Source organism: Varanus komodoensis, unplaced genomic scaffold (genome assembly GCF_004798865.1).
Source record: "Varanus komodoensis strain SLA01 unplaced genomic scaffold, ASM479886v1 scaffold51, whole genome shotgun sequence".
NCBI lineage: Eukaryota > Metazoa > Chordata > Lepidosauria > Squamata > Varanidae > Varanus > Varanus komodoensis.
In genome coordinates, this window is record NW_025336100.1 from 3,943,870 (window position 1) to 3,964,113 (window position 20,244).

A 20,244-nucleotide genomic window follows, 5' to 3' on the forward strand; every position below is an offset into this window, starting at 1 on the left:
TCCAGCTGGTCTGAGCAGCCAAGCTCCCAGGGAGCAAGCAAGCAGAGAAAGCATCAGGAGACTGGTGGTGGAGTTTGGCAGAGGAGGTCAAAGGGGAGGTGCCTAACTTTTTTTTTTCCTTTTCTCTTCTTTCTGTTCCCTTAGTCACCCCCTCTCCACACACACACACACACACACACACACACACACGTTTTCCTTCTTGTAACATGCTTCCATCTACTAGAAGGACTGTGTTAACCTTTAGTGAAGACAGGAGAAAGCGCCAGTTGTCACAACAGTCCCCCAAGACAGAATCACAGAGGTCACACAGACAAGGGATGGAGAAGACTCCACATTGGTGGTGACCTGCTACAATTGTGTAATGTTGGTTTTCTTACCTGAGGGCAACATGGGCTACACATGCAGCAAGTGCAATCTAATACCCCTGCTAGAAGAAAGGGTGAGAGCAAGTGTCCACCCTCAAGGGAATAAAAGAAGATTAAGAGTTTTTAGACAGAGTGGAAGAGTTGCAACAGCTAAGTGTAGTCCAGAAGCAAGAACTGCATTAACAAGCTGAGGCAGAAGGGAACCCCTGAGGGAAGGGAAAATGGGAAAACTCTATGGAACAGAGTGACAGATGCAAAAGAACCAAAAGACACTCTGCACCAGTGGAAGCAGTATAACTCTCAAACCGCTTTAAGTTACTTGAAGAAGAGATGCGTGAGAAACCCACTGTGAATGAACTATATGACACACTAGGTAACTCCAAAAAAAGAGATAAAAGGTCAATCAAGGAGAAAGATATTAAAATGTGCAAGGACAAAAGGAGAAGAGTGATAGTTGTGGAAGATTCCCTGTTGTACAAGATGGAAAAAATATGTCATTGTGACCCAGAGAATCTCCCAGTATTCTGTCTTCCTGGAGCCAAGATTAATGATATAACCAATAAGTTCACACATCTCATATAACCCACTCATAAATACCCCTCCTTCTCATCCACATGACACTGCCAGGAGAAGTGTTGAAAAAATAGCATCAGACTTTGAAGCTCTAGGGAGGAAAATCAAGAACATTGGGCCCCAGATAGTCTTCTCCCCAATCCTACCAGCACATGGAAAAGGAACTGTTAGGGAAAGAAAAATCCTTCAAGTGAATGACTGGCTACGATGGCATTGCCGTAAAGAGAGAGTTAGATTCTGGAACCACAAGCTACGTAACGTTCCTGGAAGACGGACTATTGGCAAATGATGGGATGTACCTCCCAAAGAATAGAAAGCATGTGTTTGGTCACTACATGAAAAACTTAATCAGGAGGGCTTTAAATTGAAGCATACAGGAGAGGGAGATGTGCAGCAATGACATACCATCACCTGATAAAGACTTGTGTATTTCAACAAAGAAAAACCTCCAGCAAACCTAACATCAGTCTCCCAAAAAAGTAGGAAGAAGACAAGGGCACAATGATAATGAACTTTGATGTCTCTACACCAATGCCCAGAACAGGGGAAATAAACAGCACAAACTTGTATTCATAGCACATGAGGGCAATTGTGATCTTATATGAATAACTGAAATTTGGTGGGATGACTCACATGATTGAACTCCAGAAAAATAAAAAGGACAAAAATGGAGATGGAGTTGCACTATAAGAGGAACATATATCTACACAGAAATACAAGAAGAGGAACTTAGTATCCCCATCAAAAGCATTTGGCTTAATTTAAAGGGAGCAAAATGGGGGGAAATAGTTATTTGGCATCTATTACCAACTACCCAGTCAGAAATAGGACAAGGCTGCAATCTTTAAAAAGCAATTTGCTAGCATTTGCTAGCATTTGCAAAAAGAATTATGTAGCCATCATGGGGGACTACAGTTTCCCTGATATATGCTGGGAGACCATTTCTGCCAAACATGGTCCCTCCAAGAGATTCCGGACATGTGTAGCCAACAGCTTCTTCCAGCAGAAAGTAGAGGGAGGAATGAGAGGAACAGCTATTCTCAATTTAATGCTAACAGGGATGACACAGTAAACTAAATAGCAGCCATGGGAACCCCGGGAGAAACCATGCAATACTTGAATTCGCAATTATAAAGGAGACAAAGGTTAATTGCAGCCAAGCATGTACCCTGATCAAGAAAAACAACTTGAGCTAGCTCAGAACAATAATAAGCAAGGTGCCACGGCAACTCACACTTATACGAAGAGGAGTCTAAGAGGGGTGGGAAATCTTGAAAAAGAAGATTCTCCAAGTACAACTATGAACAATTCCAACAAGAAAAAAGTAAAGAAGACAACAGGGGAAGCCCATGTGGCTCCACAAAAAGCTGATAACCTGAAAGAAAAAAAAGAACATGTACAGGAGGTGGAAGCAGGACCAGGCTACAAAGGAAGAATATAAACAAATAGCAAGGAATTGCAGGGACTGCATCAGGAAGCTTAAGGCAGGAAATGAACGTAGACTAGCAAGAGATGCTAAGAACAACAAGAAAGCCTTGTTCAGATACATCCGAAACAAAAGACATGAGAAAGAGAAGGGTGTCAAGCTACTTAAAGTGGATAGCAAAGTGATAACAGACAACAAGGAAAAGGCAGAGGCACTCAAGTCCTGCTTTGCCTCAGTTTTCTCCCGCAAGGAAATGCTGAAGCTGAAAGTGAGAGATGGCAGCCCGAGATTGACAGGTCAAGAAATATTCAGATGGAATACACATGTCCAAATCACCAGGGCCCAATGAATTCCATCCCAGAGTAATAAAAGAGCTAGTGAGGGGAACTCTCAGAACCACTGTCTAGTATCTTTGATAAATCCTACAAAACAGATGACTGATGAACCTGAGAACTACAGACCAGTTAGTCTGACATCGGTCTCTGGAAAAAATTTGGACTAAATTATTAAAAAAATCAATCTGGAAGCATCTTGAAGAAAATGCTGTTATTAATAAAAGCCAACCTGGATTTATCAAAAATTAATCCTGTCAGACTAATTTAATCTTATTTTTTGACTAATCTCCCAAATGAACAGAGGGAACACAGTGAACATAATCTACCTAGACTTTAGCAAAGCTTTCAACATAGTGTCTCAGGACACTATGACATTCTGATAAACAAATTAACAAGAATTGGACTAGATGAAAAACTATAAGGTGGATTCAAAATTGGACACAAAGAATGTTCATCAATGACACCTTCTCAGATTGGATGGAGATAACTAGTGGGGTGCTGCAGGATTCATCCTAGGCTAAGTGCTCTTCAATATTTTATTAATGATTCATATGGGGAAGTACAAAGAAAGATAATCAAATCTTCAGACGATATAATACTGTGTAGAATAGCGAACACCCTACAAGACAGAATGAAGATTCATGGTGATCCTGATAAACTTGAATGCTAGGCTGAAAGCAACAGAGTGAGATTCAGAAGGGACAAATGCCAAGTCCTCTACCTAGGAAAAAGAAACAAAATGCATCAATACAAGATGGGGAATATGTGGTTCATCAGAACTGAAAAAGACCTAGGAGTTATTTTGTGGACTGTTGGCTAAATATGAGCCAACAATGTGATACAGCGACAAAAAAAGGGCAAATACTATTTTGCAATGCATTAATATAAGTGTTATTTCCAAATCACAAGAATTAATAGTTCTCCTATACTCTTCACTAGTCAGACCCCATCTGGAATACTGTGTCCCGTTCTGGGCGCCAAGATTTAGGAAAAATGTAGAAAAATTAGGAAGGGTCCAGAGGAGGGCAATAAAAATGATCCAGACTGTGGAAACACTGTTCTGTGAGGAGAGATTGAGAGAATGTTCAGCCAAGAGAAGAGAGGAGAGGAAAGGAGAGGAGAGGAGACTGAGGGGAAACATGATATCCCTATGTAAGTACTTCAAAGGCTCTCACAAAGAGGAAGATAAAGATCTTTTATTGCTCATGCTAGAGTGCAGGACACTGAATGCTCAACTCAAGTTGCAACAACCCAAATTTAGGCTAGATATGAGGAAAGGTTTCCTCACTTGTCAGAGCAATATGCCGAGAGAGCTCAAGAGCTCTTCCACACTAAAGACATTCAGAAAGAAACTGGACAGGCATCTGAATGGGATGGTGTAAATAGGTTGGACTCGATGGCCTTCATGGCCCTTTCCAACTCTAGTATTCTATTTTCTAAATTTGGTCCTCTCTCTACCTTACTCTTTTTTAAATTTCCACAGTGAGCACATTTTAAATCGTTGAAGCCAGGTGATTCTCATTTGCAGAACTTGGCAGCATGCTTGCAAAATGCAGAAATGTTTTAATGATAGCATTTGCAGTACAGTGCTTTTTCAAATATCTAGTTTTGCAAAGTTCTCTGGTTCCTTGGCATATAGGTGTCTCGCATGCAGTGTGTTTCAACATGGAAAACAAAAAGTCTTCCTGGATGCAGAACATTAAGGTTGTCCTTCTGGTTGCCTTGTGCCACCAGGGCTGCCTGCAAGACACCCTACACTTCAGTCCCTTCCCGGGTATAGATGAGGCTATTAACAGTGAAGTTGTATAAGTGGTTGTACTGCCCTGACTGGCCACTACTGCCAGGATGGAACGGGCTGTAATAGGCACTAGCAGGCCCAGAAATGCGTTGCAGTTGCTCAGCGGAAGGAACTTCCTGGGTGAAGCTACTGCCACTCAGTGGGCCGGCAGGGAGATTTCGGTGATGCAGCTCAGCGCCGAGGCGGTTCCCGTTGCTCAGTGAGTTCATTCCATTGAAAAAGCTACTGAGGCAGCTGGGGGCAGGTGAGACGATCACAGGCGGAGAGGCACTCTTTGCATGGTCCCTCAGAGAGGCCACGGACTCCAGCTCAGCAGAAGGACTTTCACCACAAGGCTTTCCTGGTGCCAAAGATATGGAGTGCCCTTCCTCGGTTTTTAAAGTCCCCAAGGCAGAAACAGTGGGTGCCGCTGCTGAGGCAGCAGGATCAGAGCGCCTCTTACGCTTGCGACGAAAATTCCCATTGTCAAACATTTTCTCACAGTTTGGGTCCAATGTCCAGTAGTTCCCCTTTCCTGAAGGATGAAAGAGAACAGGAGTTGAAAAAGGAACCCTTTCCTGAATTAGTGGAAAAACACACCTTCCCCAGGTATTACTTAGCTATGTCAGTGCATCTGGATCTGAATGGCATACCAAAGAGAAAAAGAGGAAGGGCAAGCCTTCTAACAAATAAAACTAGAAAAAAATAGATATATTAGTCATAAAACTTTTTTAAAAAGAAAGATTGGGGCTGTCAATCAACTAAAGCATTCTGAGTTGATTAATCTATCTTAAAACTAGACAACCAATCAATTATTTAATTTTATAAAACTTGCATATCACTAAACCTTTAATATGTATCTTTTCTTTAGATGGCAAGGGAGCCTAAGAAAATACTATTTATTATATTTTCTTTTTCATTCTCTTTTTCTTTTTTATTATGTCAACTAAAAGAGTTCCCCTTCCAAGAGTAAATCTGAGTGCCCTTTAAAACTGACTTCAGACTGATCAACCAACAATTAAGCACTGGAGATCTAGTCTACTATATGTAAAAATGAAAGCCACAATTCATCTATGAAAACATGGCTTTCAGTTAAAGCCAGAAGGCTCTTAATTTAAGTTTCCATTGTATTAGAACTGTGTTCTGAAGGTAACTGAGGAGCCCACATATTGTGTCGAAGAAATAAACAGCATCTGGTCTATATGATTCTATCGTTTGTGGCTTCCAGGATACAGGGCTTTTAGTTACTGATATTTGCATCTCCCCTTTATCAAGAAGAAGTGGGGCTGCACATCCACAACTTTGAGGAAGTCTCCCACAATGCACAGTGGCTAAATCAGTGCAATGCAGTGTTTGCGGCATCCTGTGTACTTGTTAGGGGATCTAGACTGCTGGACCAAATTGCAGGATAAAAACTGTGATGCTCTCCATCAGTGTACACCACCATGCAGAAGGTGGTGGGCCATGACTCAAGTATTTTCTCAGCAGTCAGATCTGAGAAGACTTTGGTATGAGATCTGCCTAAGCAATTAAAAAACAACATTGCTAAGGCTTTATGTGGCCCTTGGCTTTCCTGCAGACAAAAACAGACAACTGTGGCCAGCTTCATGCCAGCCTATTTAGAAGCATGTTGGTGCCAGAAATGACCTCAGAAAATTTCCATGTATAATGCCAGCTTTGTTCCCTCTAATTTTAAACTGACACTTTATTTATTTATTAAATTTGTATAAAAGCTGCCTATTCGCATCATGCTCTTTGGGCAATCATTAAAATAAAATTAAATTACTTTATATTGTTTGTGGCTTATAACATTCATTTTATTGACATTTGCTAGTTAGTCTAACTCTCTCACTTCCTTGGTCTGAGAATCTGATCTCATGTTAGGATAAATTTGCTAACGAGCCACAAAGCTATATCATGGTTTGGACCCACCATTCATAGTAGAGGAACTGAACGTGTTCTCCCTCTACTTCCATGCCTGAACCCACTGTGACCACACTCATCCCTACAGGCAGCGGCTTTATGGTTTCAATATTATAAACAGGGAGTAACTGCACACACAAAGTCAGGATTAGTAGTTTCAGCACTATTCAGACTTGAACCCTTTATTTATTTTCACTTCATAAGGAAAACCTCATTCTGTTCTAGAAAGGTTTCACTGCTACATGAGCTAACAGTAAAAGCCCTATTAGCAAATGCTAAGCATTCATAATCATAAGTGATGAAACATCTCAGCCCCAGTGTTGAAGTATGAACACCTAAGCAACCATGCAAAGAGAAGGAAAGTACACACACACACATACTTTACTCCAGGTAATCACCTAAAACGCATAGATTTTCAATGAAAGCCAAAGCAGATCCTTGAAGACAAGGTTGTTGACTTGGAGAGGCTAAGAAAGGCAGAAAGATTGACCAACCAGGCCTTTGGGGACAAACAGTGTATTCCCAATTCCTGGATGATAAGTGCCCATCTGTCTTGAAAAATGGAGGTCTTGGGGAATGAGAGTGTCATTCCAAGGAAGAGTCTCCGTGTACAGATGTAATAGTGGTGTACAGAGGATGTTTTCAGACTCCTTAGCCACTGGGGAACATTTTGGGATAACCTGGGCCTGTTCAAGAGAGTCTGGTTTCATCTGAACTAAAACGGAACCAGATTCTGACACAAAACATGAAAAAGTGGCAGAGCAGCTTTTCAACTGAACTTGGGGGGAACACTGACAGGTGCTGGAAAGCATCCAGTTTGGGTGAAATCATCTCTAGAGGATAAAAGCAACAACAACAAAGTTTCTGATTACCCAAAAGTAGGAAAGGTGGAAACAGGCCATGGGAATAACCAGTCCAAGAGGCCTACATGCAAAAACAAAAATTGTGTATGACAGAGATGTCTAGAGAGGATTGAATACATAGGTGTTGCTATACAACTACTAGGAACCTCAGAGCCATAAAAGGAGAGCTGGAGTGTGTGAATTTAATGGAGACTCTATATATAGTGGGCACTATGGAAATCTGGTGGAATGGAGAGAACCATTCCATGGGGTATGGTCATCTCTGGATATAAACTGCACTGGAAGGGCCAAGAACAGCATATTGGAGCTGCTGCTGCCCTGTACCTCTGCTGAATATAGAGTCCAACAGATGCAAAAACAAAGTCTCTTTCACAGAAACTCTGAGGTTGACAATACCTGGCTCCAAAACTAATTTAGTGCTTGGAACATGGCGCTGTCCCCTAGACCAAAATGCTCAGGGTGATCTTGAAATGCAAAATGAAATCAGGTAGGCCTGTAAATGTTAAAGTGTTTGAATAAGGGGTGACTTCAGTTATCACCCATGGACTGGATAAATGCTTGTTCCAGTTCTAACAAAGAAGTTAGATTTCTCAATGTCCTAAACAACTGTGCCCTATAACGAACCAGTCCTGGATTTAATCCTGGAAGGTAGTGGTGGGGAGGTTGTTCAGGATGTCACATGTGATAAATATTGTGCAACCAACGGTGCTATGAGATTTAAGTAGAAAATTGCCAGAAAGGTCACACATGGTTACATCTGACTTCAAAAGAGGGAATTACTCTAAAATGAGGGAACTGGGGTTTGCAAGGGGGATTCAAGAATAGTAAAGTCCTTTGCACTGCGTGGAGATCACACAAAACACAATAACAGAAGCTCATATAGCATGTATATGACAAAGTAAGGAAAGATAGCACCAAGTCCAGGAGATCACCAGCATGCTTGACAAGCATTGTTGCAATGGAAAGCCGCCAGGGATTCCCGCAACCAAATGGGCAAAATTCCACCCAGAATTTCCCTGGTGCTTCAGTCCAGGACCAGTCACTGGATGCAGCACATGGCATGCCCAAGCTTGGGGAACAAACGGATAAAATATTGGGGTGAAGGATTCTAAAACATACAAACTAAAAACGATTAAAACAGGTTAAACTGGGGGAAGGAAGGGAGAAGGGGAGATTGGACAGCAGCATCTTTACAGTGTACAGCCAACCAAGAAACTCCAGCTCCGAGGACCTTGTTGGCCCACTCAGAAAGAAAATAAGAAATCTAAATTCTAGCCTCAACTAGGACTGAGGTTCTACACACAGAGGTTCTACCCTCCACAGACTGAGGATATACAGGGTAACACAGCAAGCTTCAACACAGAGCAAGAGCAGCAGACCGGAACTTCACAAGAAAGGAACCAAGGCACTTTTTCTCTCCTGGTTTTATTCCCACCCACCGCCAGCCTAGGTGAGCTGACCTGTAGGATGACAGCTGATCTCTCAGTCCTTAGGGCCAGTCATTCATTCCAGGCACCAGATGTTAGCAGGCCATAGCTGTTACCTTTGGCATCCTTGAGGTCACAATTTTAGATAGTTCTCTTCACAAAGAGAGGAGAATGACTGGATTTACAGCATTTTCCCAGTTACAAAATTAACCCTTCCCTTGCTTTCTTGGAGCCCACCAGCCAGTTCATGTTACAAGTGTCAAGGAAGCTATTAGAGAAAAGGCAGTTTTCTTCAGAAAATGTAGGGGTTGCCCAAATGAAGAAAACAAAGGGGAGTACAAGACTGCACAAGGGAGATGCAAGCAGCCAATAAAAGAAGCAACTAAATAAATAATTGAGGACCATATTGCAGATAACATCAATGCCAGCAACAAATAATTCTTTAAATATGTCAGAAGATGGAAACCAGCTGGAGAGCCCATTGCACCATTGGATGAAAGTGGAATTAAAAGGAGCCCTAAGGAAGGCTAAGTTGATTTCAGGGAAGCTGAATGAATTCTTTTCACCTGTCGTCATAGCAGAGGATGCAGAACAGATTACAGTTCTTAAACAGACTTTTTCAGGGAGGAAGTCTGAGGAACCAAGACACTATAAATAATAGTGTGAAAAGATGAACTTATCAGCCTTATTGACAAGGCTGTCAAAGTGAAGGTTAATAAATCACAAACCTAGAAGGTATCCATCCTAGAGTTCTTAAATAATGCAAATAGGACATTGCTGGCTTTCTGTAAAAGATACATAACTTATCCCTAAGTGGATTGGAGACCTGGCCAATGTTAAACCAATTTTTAAGAGATGGGGAGGGGATCTGGGAAATTACAGATCAGTCTGTTTAATATCTGTTATGGGTAAACTGGCTGAAAAATATTAAATATTGAATAGTCAGCACACAGAGGGAAATGCACTGCTGAAAATGATTCAGCATGGCTTCTGCAAAGGTAAATCTTATCTCACTAATCTTTTACAGTTCTTTGAGTGTGTCAATAATCATATGGACAGGTGTAACCTGGCAGACACTGCTTATTTGGGCTTCTGAAAGTTCTCACTAAAGTCTCTCCAGAAAACCTAGAAGTCATGGAATAAGAAGGGTGGCCCCCTTATGGGTGGGTAACTGGTTAAAGAAAAGAAAGCAAAGAATGAACAGTAACTTCTTCCAATGGAGGGATACAAGTAGTGGGGTACAGAGATCTGTACCAAGACCAATACTTTTCAACATATTCATAAATGATCTGGAATTGGGAGTGTGATGATGTAGCCAAGTTTTCTGACAGGGTGGATTTGATTTAAATTAAATCAATTTAAAGCATGATTTAAATCACCTTCAGTAACACCTTCAGTAAGACTAAATCATGGTTTTCTACATAATGTGCCTGCCTGCCTGCCCTGTAGGTAGAGGAATGTTATTAAAATATTCCCAAACTGGGTCTCTTTTACAGCCTGCTTCCATTATAGGTTTTCTTCTCCAGGGGAAAGAATATCATAAACATCAAGCTATACACAAAAAGATCCAAAGTCTTGTGGAATATTCCACTCAAAAGGTTTCACTTTCATTTTTACTGCTTGCCCCTCCCTTCTCACACTTACCTTCTTGTGCAGATCTACTGTACTCCACTATCAACAATCTTCTTCTGTTTACTGAATTTTTTTAACTTAGCACTTAAGAGGTAAGGGGTTGATTCTGTCTACATAGATTTGCAAAGAAACAATGGAATTTAGGCCTGTTCTCAACCCTGTATGGCTTTTTTAGACCATTTTTTGCTATGAAAAGGCATGTGATCTCTGCTGACACAAATTCAGTTGTGAGAACTATAAATCCAAACACCTGTGATAATAGAATAATTGCCTAAAAATCTTACAGAAACCTCTGGAAGAGCATGGCATTGTGAATGGATTAATGGAATTCATTTACCAAAAAAATTCATGAATATATGGCCTCATGCTACAAAATTAAAAACTAATCCTTATTTCATGATGAATACTTTGGACTATATATCTTAAATAGGAAACTATCTTTAGATAGATTTTTCCTCAAAAAGCATTTTTTTAAATCCAATTTAAATCTTAATCTTTTTTTAAATAATTTTTAATCCACTCTGTTTTCCGATGATATCTAACTATTCAAAGTAGTTAAACCAAAAGGAATTGTGAGGAGAACCGAGGGACTCTCTAGGCAGGGAGAATGGGCATCAAAATGGCAAATGAAGTTCATATTTAAGTAATATATGTTGGGGTAAGATATCCCAACTTCAGGTATAAGCCAATGGGGTCTGAGGTGCATTGACTGACCAAGAAAGGGATCTTGGGATTGTAGCTCAATGAAAATGTTGACCCAGAACACAGATGCTGAGAAAAAGCTAAACTTCACATTAGTCATATAGGAAAGGCACTGAAAATAAAACTTCCAAAGTCATGCTCCCTTTTACAATCTGTGATGCAACCCTGCTTATAAGAACTGGTTATACAGTTCTGGTTGCTAAACCAAAAAATGGATATTGAAGAATTGGGGTAAAGTGCAGAAAATGGCAACTAAAATGACCAAGGGGATGCAGCAAATTAGGAACGCTTATGACGGCTGAAATTGTCTAGCTTAGACTGGGGTATCCAACCTTTTGGCTTCTCTGGGCCACAGAAGAAGAAAAATTGTGTTGGGCCTCACATTAAATACACAAACACTAACGAAAGCTGATGAGAAAAAAAGCCTGTGCATAATTTTTGTGATATCTGCCACCACAGATAAGGAAAAAAAATCCTCACATAATCCTAATTATGTGGCACTCCATTCAAAGAGTCTTTTAAAATCGTCGAGCAGGTCCCCAGCGCAATTAGTGCGATCACTAATACAGAAAAGGAACATATCTAAGTAATAAAACTTCACTGATTTTTTAATATTTTATTATAAAAGTGAAAGAAAAGAGGGTAACCTAAAACTAGTGGGGTATTTGACATTGTATTTGAGAAGCTAATGCATCAATATCTGGTTTGATGGAAGTAGTTGCAATTCATCAGATAGTTTGTTCTAAATTTACTCTTAGTCCCTCACAAAAGTAGGTGCTGCCAAAAGAAAAGGCATGAATTAGGTGTGATTGTGAAGTGAGGGATATTTGTCCCTGGGAATGTAGGACCTATAAAAGTCCATGATCAAAATTTTCTTTAAGTTGAATGTCAGATTGCACCTCTATGCATTTCATTTGAAAACTGGCAGGTAACATATTTATGTCAACTGAAAATGGAATTACAAATATTCCAAAATAGTGATTGTTTTCCCGGAATTCTTGAAATCTGTTTCCAAATTTTTGTATCAAATCGAAAAGCAAGGCTGCATATTTTTCTGCTGTTCACAGGACTGTGCTTAGCCAACATGTCAAAATGTATAAAATTGTTTGCAATGCTAGGTTGAAATACTACTGATAATAACTGTGTTTCACTCACCAAGTCACCATGAGCACATGTAACGTCTGATGGTGTCAATTCAACTGTCTGCACTTGGAAGATAACACACTGGAAGCTGCACACAGCCGTAAAACTGAAGCCATGGATGTGTATGTATGTCTATTTTATGACATTGCAACATGATGTTGTTGTCTATAAAGTTCATGACCGAGTTACAAAAAATTGCAAAAAAAATCTCAATGTTTTAAATAAGTTTATGATTTTGTGTTGGGCTGCACACCCTGGCTTAGACAAAAGTTGTAAAAGGTGACTTGGCAGAGGTTATACAGATTCATGCACAATGTGCGGAAGCTAAAAGGTAAGGTCTCATAAGAGTAGAACACAAGACCATCCCATGAAGTTGATTGGTGGGAGACACATAAAAAGGAGGTACTGCTTCACACAGCACATAGTTAAAACTATGGAATTCACCAGTTTGGATGGCTTTAAAACATGAGTGGAGAAATTCATGGAGGAGAAGGCCATCAACAGTTATTAATCCAGATGGCTACATACTCCATTCAACAGCAGTGGTGGCAGTATGCCTATGCATACCCATTGCTAGGGATCATGGGCAGGAGGAAGATGTTGCACACATCTGTCCTCCTTGTGGGATCCTGTGGGCAGCTGGTTCGCCACTGAGAACAGAATGCTGGAGAAGATGAACCATCAGATCTGACTCAGCATGGCGGTTCTTATCTTCTCATCCTTGATTCTAAGAGTTGTATTTGTCCACAAAGCACCTGTGCATGCACACAAATATATACACACAGACTTCATTATTGAATCCAATCATTTACTTTGTCTTGGAAGTCACCTTTGAGGGCCTCCCCAACTTCCACAGGGGGTTTTTAAAGACTCAGTGCACTGAAAAATTCTGGTGTATATGCATAACCCCTTGATTTCTACCCCATCCACAACTTGAACCACAATATCTTCTGTATATATGGATCTGCAGCAACATGTGCTTTTTACTCACGAAATGGGATATCCTTTGTTCTGAAAGGATAGTGCATTACAGCCAGACAAAAGAAATGTTACACATGACATAAATCAATGCCTAAATAAATGAGTCCTGTTTGGTTGCTGAAACTAAGTCACTTCTAATAAAATTATTCAACCAATAGTTTTTACCCATTGGGATGTCATCTTTTTATTTATGTATGAGAGGCACATCATGGACATTGCAGGTCTCAGGACTGTAATCATGCAGCTCAAACAAGGTTGTCCTGAAGTCTCAAAAGCCAAGCTTTTGGAACAACCGGAATATATATAACTCTACAGCCTGGCAGTAAAGACAGGATTCACCAGTACCTTCTTGACCTCCAATGCATAGGGGGGGGGGGGGTTGGAGGGAAAAGAAGCAGGAGGGAATGTTTAACCCTTCCCACACCTGCTATTTTTCCTCTGCTTAGAAACCAGGTTTCCTGGTCAGGAGGGTTAAGGTATTTGAAGGGAAATGGGAGAATCAGGCAAGTAGGGGCAAGATTAAAATCACCACCTCCCTACCACACACACACTTCTTGATTACAAGTGTACTACCTCCCCTATTTGCTCATTGAACTAAATGTCTAGTTCTACCATGTACTCTTATTTTGCCTCTGTATGACTCTAGTTAAGAAACCAGGTGGAATAGGAAAAAAATGAGTAGTTTACTTCATTAAGCAAAACTAGCAAGCCAAATGTGTAGAAAAGGGTTTTTTTTTTAAGAAATACGACTTTTTCCTAACATATGTAAGACTCCTGTCAACAAAACCAAGTAAAGCCTGTATCCAGAAGCATTTTTACACATGAAGCCTAAAAAAGTGTAAATCAATTTGTGAAGTAAATATAAAACCTATCCCAGCTTTCCCCACCTGGTGTCCTCCCCAGGTGTGGACTAGAAAGCTGGGTTCTGGAGTCAATTGGAGGGAACCAAGTAAGGAAAAGCTAACCTGCACTGATCAGAATTTTTCACAATTCTGCTTTAACAATGCTCTGACATTAATGGGAATAGTGACTCTAAAGGTTATACAAGCCTCACATATCGACATTACTTTATCTCTATTCAAACAGAATTACGGCAAGTATTTCTGCTTGGCAGCTAGATGGTGATTTTGACACTTGCAGTTGTAGGCTTGCATTCTAGCCAGCCAGGTAAAAGATGCAGATATGAGAAAGAGGGTGGGTAACAGGAGTGCAACAGGCCCTTCAGTCAGTTATTTTAAAAACAAACCCAGGTACTAAGTTACTCTGCATTTCTGGCAGTGCTAGTCTTGGTTGAGTAGAGTTTTGAATGTGGCTTTCCCACCAAGTGTTAGCTACAACTGATGTGGCTAGACAATAAATATAAATCCTTTGGTATATCTCTCAGTAATTTGCATTAGATAAGCCAGGCTCCCAGTTATTTACAATACCTACGAAATCATACTGCCTGTATAATTTATAGGAGTGTACCTTTACTGCTGAAATGAAGAAAGCTTGAGGTAAGCAGGAATGGATTTTCATGTGGAAGAACTGACTCAACTGGACTCCAAATTAATTCTCAGTATGTTTTTTGCATCACATTACAGCTGGCAGATCTTGGAGTTCTTAAAAAAAAACAAAAAAGCACATCCTGCGAGCTTGATGTTTGACACACCCCCTCCCATCTACAACCTATAGAGCGCCTTCTCTAACCAACTTCACTTTCCCAAATCTCTACCCAACAACAATGCAAATGCCCAAAAGGTCATGGGCCAAGTCACTAGATTCACAAATAAATGTCAAAATAATTGGTGCTTTAAAAGATAATATCTTATGTTTTAAGCTTCCTTCTTAATTTAAAAGATAACTGGTTGGAAATCTGCAAACTCATAAGGTCCTGAGTCAGGCTGCCTGTTGCATCCCACAAATCCCTGCATCTCTCATAGGAATGTGAAGATTGCTGGGTTAAAGAATTTCTCCATACAAGTTCTTCCCTCATGACACTGGCTTAAGCCATCTGGAGGAATTATTTTAGCCCCTTTCTTCAAGCACAAGAAGAGAGCTTCAGGTTCTCTTGAGAGAACACATCCATACATTTCAAAAAGTCACCTGTTTTCCCCCCAAAGCATCCCCAGAGTCTCTCATGAGCAGTGCCACACAGGGCCTTGTCTCCCCTCCCCTCCCACCCCACCCCACCCCACCCAAATCGCCAGCACACTTTTCAAATGCCTCAGCTATTATGAAGGAAACACTACTGTGAGCAACCTCCAAGTCTCCTCTTTTAAGAGCTTTTGGCCCCTCACAGTTCAACTATGAAACACATGGGGGGGGGGGGCAATTGAACAGCAGCACATTCACTCCCAAACCAAAAGGATGCTCACTGGAAAAGGGGAAAGAAGTATCTCTGAACTTCATTAGCATCACAGCACACCAGGCTCCATTATATTTCCCAAGGGGAAAGAGACTTCCATAAGAAAGTGTTGCTATTTTCCTTCACCACTAATAACCTCAAGCACCATAAAGTTAGCTTGTAGACCAGACCCCTCAACACATTTTTCCTCCCCACCTCTTTGCCCAAGTCTGTTTCCCTGCCTCACTCAGCTGTCCAATAGTCATGCTGCAGCAGCACCTTTTGCAAAAGACGAATCCCCATGGCAATGCTTCTATGAGTTACCTAGCTTCTATTTTACTGAATATACCCTTGCTTGATCTACGGGCATTCTGGCCTGGATGTATGATTCCCCCACTCTGGCCCTGTTACAAGATTAATGTGGAAGGAGGTTTTCCAGATCTTGACTTCATGGCCAAGGATTCCTGATCTGCGTGTACATCAAGATTCTGGGTCACATTCTAGGATTTGGTCCATCCAAGTCCTGACTAGGCTTGTCGAGCATCACTGTTGCTCACTGTTACTGCTATTGCCCATTGCTTAAACATCATTACATTGTATGTAAGTTGCATTTCTGCATGCTATAACTTCAGAATGCAGCTTGCAATAAAGCACATCAAAAGAAAAAAGAAGGTTAAAAGAACACAAAGCTACATACCTGAGGATCAGACTAGCCATAACAGGAAGAGTTGTATTTAGTATCCTCACACCACTATGCTTTATAGTCCCTAGTCCTCCACATATAAAAGGATGGGTGGGATGCTACAGGCGAAGGAAGCTGAACTCCTCAGCCACCTACGTTTGCTTAGCTTTCTAGTACGTAGTCTGTAGTTTGGACTGCGAGTTGAACAACACGTTAAAGACTTAACCTGCAAATCTATACTAGGATAGCGGCAATGTGAAGAACATGATGGACTCTTCATTATACACTATAATTAATGAAACCGGCAGAGTAGTCCAGGGCTCCCTATTTATTCTCAATCTGTGGGTGCAGTCCCCAGTGAAGAGGCACTGGCTAGGTACAGTTTTTTCTTTTTTTGTAAAACAAAACTAGTACCACTTTGTTCTGCAGAGCAGCAGTAGTTGTTTGTGACAATGCAGATGGATGAACAAAGAGAAAGCAGCGCAAACATCCACCTGTGCTGTCTCTGTGCGTGATGCACAAGAATTATCCATGTTGTTAATAAGGTTGCTAACCTGTGCCAGATGACAAAAGTCATATACCAAAATTTCCAGTTAGAGGACTATCAGCTGAACACACTTAGCAGCAAGAGCAACTGCTTCTCAACTGCTTCTCTTTACCAGTCTTCAAACTTTTATGAAGTTCATGATCCAAGAAAGAACAAATCAGTTTTTTACTGAGTCCTATACACCACTTCAGATTTTTTTAATCAAAAATTGAAAGGTGGGATAGGTATTACTATATGCTAAATAGTAATAGCATATATTCCTACAGCCTTCTAGGGGCTGTTGATAGGAGCCATTTCATTAGCAGAAAAGAAAATATGGACACTTGCTTCTCAAATACACAATCTTCTATCTTAGTCTCAACATAGGGTATATATTAAGATCACGTAGCAGGAGTTGCTTGTAATAGAAGCTATCTAAAATGCATTCAGTTCAAATGTGTGTATGAGTAAGAACTCTCATTCACAGATTTGTGATACGTACAAGGAGGGTGAATTAAGTCACCTAGAATAGGGTGTACAGTTTATTTGCACTGAATGGAAATCCTCTTCCGAGTTTTAATAGATTAGAACCTAACTCCAAGGCATCATGTAGGATCAGAGTTAACTGCATACCACAGAGATTGTGTCCTTTTACCTGTCTTGAGAAATACAGAATAACCCCCACCTCAGTGTGCACATTAGAATATTTTACTTTCCGAAATGAACAGGCTCCATTTCACCACTTTGCAACCATATTTACAATTATGATGCAGTTTAAGGGGAAACCCCCAATTTGGCTTAAGTGATAGAACAAGGGCATCTGAGAAGCTGCCATCTCATCCAAAAGATGCTAGCACAACAATCCTCCTGCTAGCATTCAGAACTGGACCCCACTGAAGTCAGTAGAATTTACTTACAGGTTATTGAGTGCAGGATGCTGACTTGAGAGTAAACCCCCTTGGACAGTGAAACTTCACTTCTGAATACAGGAGCAGAGGATCACCCTGCGTGGTTTCTGCAGCCCTAGCATGGCTGGCAGTAAGGTCTGCCTAGCCCAAGAGGAGAGACAGGACTGCAGGCCCTTAGGTGGAAGCCTTGCCCACGGAAGTCAACAACTTCCTCCAGGGCAAACCTGCTTAGCCTTGGTGTGACAGCGCGCAGTGCACCGTCGCCGGGTGGAAGTGTTTCCCCGCTGCCCCCTGCTCTGGACGACCCCGAGGTCTGGCTTCAAGGTTCACCGCTTGGGACTGGGCGCCTGTCTTCCTCTCCCCGCACAAGTTGCGTGTCTGCGTCTGCCTGCCTGGGTTTGTGTGTGTGAGAGAGAAGGGGGCCCTGAAAGCCTTCCCCAACCGCCGGCCGGGTGAGGCCCGAGCTCTCTACCCTTGCACAAGAAGCCACTCTTCCCCAGGCCTTGACAGCGGTGGCCCTCCCGTCCCTTCCCGGCGGCGGCACGCACCGGGGTCGTCCTCGTCGCGGGGGACCTTGCGAAAGCAGTCGTTGAGGCTGAGGTTGTGGCGGATGGAGTTCTGCCAGCCGGCTTTGCTCCGCTTGTAGAACGGAAAGTTCTCCGCCACGTACTGGTAGATGTGGCTAAGCGTCAGTTTGCGCTCCGGCGCGCTCTGGATGGCCATGGCGATGAGTGCGGAGTAGGAGTACGGCGGGCGCACCAAGCGCAGCAGCTCCTCCTGGCTAGCCAGGCTCAGCCAGCCTAGCTCCGGTGATGAGCCGGCGCCAGCCGCAGGCCCCGCCGTGCTCAGGAGCTGCGACCCTCCGACGCTCCGCGGCGGACAGCCGTAGGGCAGGAACGGCGCGCTGGAGCCGCCGGGGCTGCCGCCGCCTCCGCCGCTCTGCACGTAGGGCCCCGCGCCGCTCACGCCCCACAAGTAACCGGCGGCGCCCGGCGGCGCCCCGTAGTCGCCCAGCGTGTAAGTCGCTGCGGAAGGTCTCTGCCCCGCTGTGCCCGCGGCTGCAGCGGCTGGCTGCGGATAGACGCTAAAGGCTTCGCTGCAGTAGACTGCCATGACGGGCGCCTCTCGGGCGCTGCTCCTGCTGCACGACCAAGCAGCCAAAGGGCTGACGGCCGCGGCTGGGGGCGAGCGGGGAGAGGACTGCGCTTGCTGCGGCCCACTCGAGTTCATGGGCTAGGCGGCGAGAGACGGGGGAGGCGCCGCGCGGGGCCCGTCCCGCCGGGATCCTTCCTTCGGAGAGCCTCTCCGCGCTCCCTCGATCCCTGCAGCGCCTCAAATCGCTTGGCCCGCGTCCCTGCCCGGGGCTAGGGACGGCCGAGCGGAGGAGGGACTCCTCCGGCAGCCAGTCGAGGGGCGGCGTGGCGAAACGTGGAGGCAGCGCCCGTCGGAGGCGCCCCCAGAGAGGGGATCTCGCCTGTCCGTCTAACCCGCCCCTCCTCCCGGAGTGTCGCTCGTGCAGCGAGGGGGCTTGCTTCTGACTGAGCACGTGCAGCGCGGAGCGGAGGGAGGGGAGAGGGCAGAGCGGGTGCCGCGCGGGACGCCTTCGCGGGAGAACGAGTCCCGCTCGCTCGCGGTGCGACCTGCTGGTCAAGAACGGATTGGCGAACCTCAGCCCACGCGTGGCTCCTCGCCCGAGACGCTGCCCGCGGGCTCCGAAGTTAATCCGGTGGATATTTACAGGAGTTCCTCCCCACTGCTAGCCATGGCAGAGTTAAAATAACGTTGCGGATCACATGTTGATGCAGACGCTCCCCTGTTGAGTTCTTCTCTTGCAACGGCCCCGACGGTGAGGACAGATTCCTAATTCATTTTTATTTTTAAAACTTAATCTTTGGAGGATCCTTCCAAGCACACGTGGCCAAAACCACCTGAAAGCTGGTATGAGTCAGTGGGAATTTGATCCAAATGAACGTGTTTCTAGGGAAGCAGCAGAATCCCGTTCGGACTGGCAAAAAGAATTTCAAGGAATTACGCCTGCTCCCCACGGGATGGTTTGGGACACTTCGCATTATTGTCCTTTTGGAAATTGGAGGTTGGGAAAATTGCATTAAATATAACTTGTGTTGACAAAGGGTAAAACCATCCATTTTCAACGTTCGTTAATTATATTTCAAATTCTGATTCATTTTCCATTTCCAATTTCCGATCAGTTTATTTTAAAGGTGCCTCTTCACTTCCCAAGTAAATCCCCAAAACTCGATTCACGGTGTTGTATCCAGACTGTCATGCTTAGAAAGGACCTACTGTCAGTAATGGGAATGCCAGGTACATTTTGTACACCGTTCTGAGAGCTTGTCTAATCGAACTGTATAGAAATACCTTAAATAAATAAGTCATAACTGAAGTCCCAATTATTTTATTTGGTTTGCTTTAAACATGACGAAGTAGGGATCCAAACCCACCATAGCAGCTTTTGAGGATGGACTTTCCAATCCAAAGTACATAATTAGTTGGGAAAATAGTTTTTTAACTTCCTTAATATGTAGGAGTCCCCTTACAAATAATTAGGTCTCATCTTCCTCCTTCAAAATGCGGATTTTTAATTAGGACATGAAATTGGTTATCATAGGAAAATAATCCATGAAGTCTTATACA

The 20,244-nt window shown here is 42.9% G+C and overlaps 1 protein-coding gene across 1 annotated transcript; it reads right to left on the minus strand.

Moving 5' to 3' along the window:
* Window positions 1-4,451: 4,451 nt before the first annotated feature.
* Window positions 4,452-18,819, minus strand: FOXI3 (forkhead box I3). Its single transcript, XM_044447270.1, has 2 exons — window positions 18,138-18,819; window positions 4,452-5,011 (listed from the first exon to the last, which is right to left on the minus strand). Exons 1-2 carry the CDS (start codon window positions 18,817-18,819, stop codon window positions 4,452-4,454), a joined length of 1,242 nt encoding a protein of 413 aa, XP_044303205.1.
* Between the last annotated feature and the right edge of the window lie 1,425 nt (window positions 18,820-20,244).

Coding starts and splice junctions, on each gene's coding strand:
- FOXI3 (XM_044447270.1), bottom strand. CDS start 18,819: ATGAACTCGAGTGGGCCGCAGCAAGCGCAGTCCTCTCCCCGCTCGCCC. Junction 5,012..18,137: donor CCGCGACGAGGACGACCCCG/GTGCGTGCCGCC, acceptor TTCATCCTTCAG/GAAAGGGGAACTACTGGACA.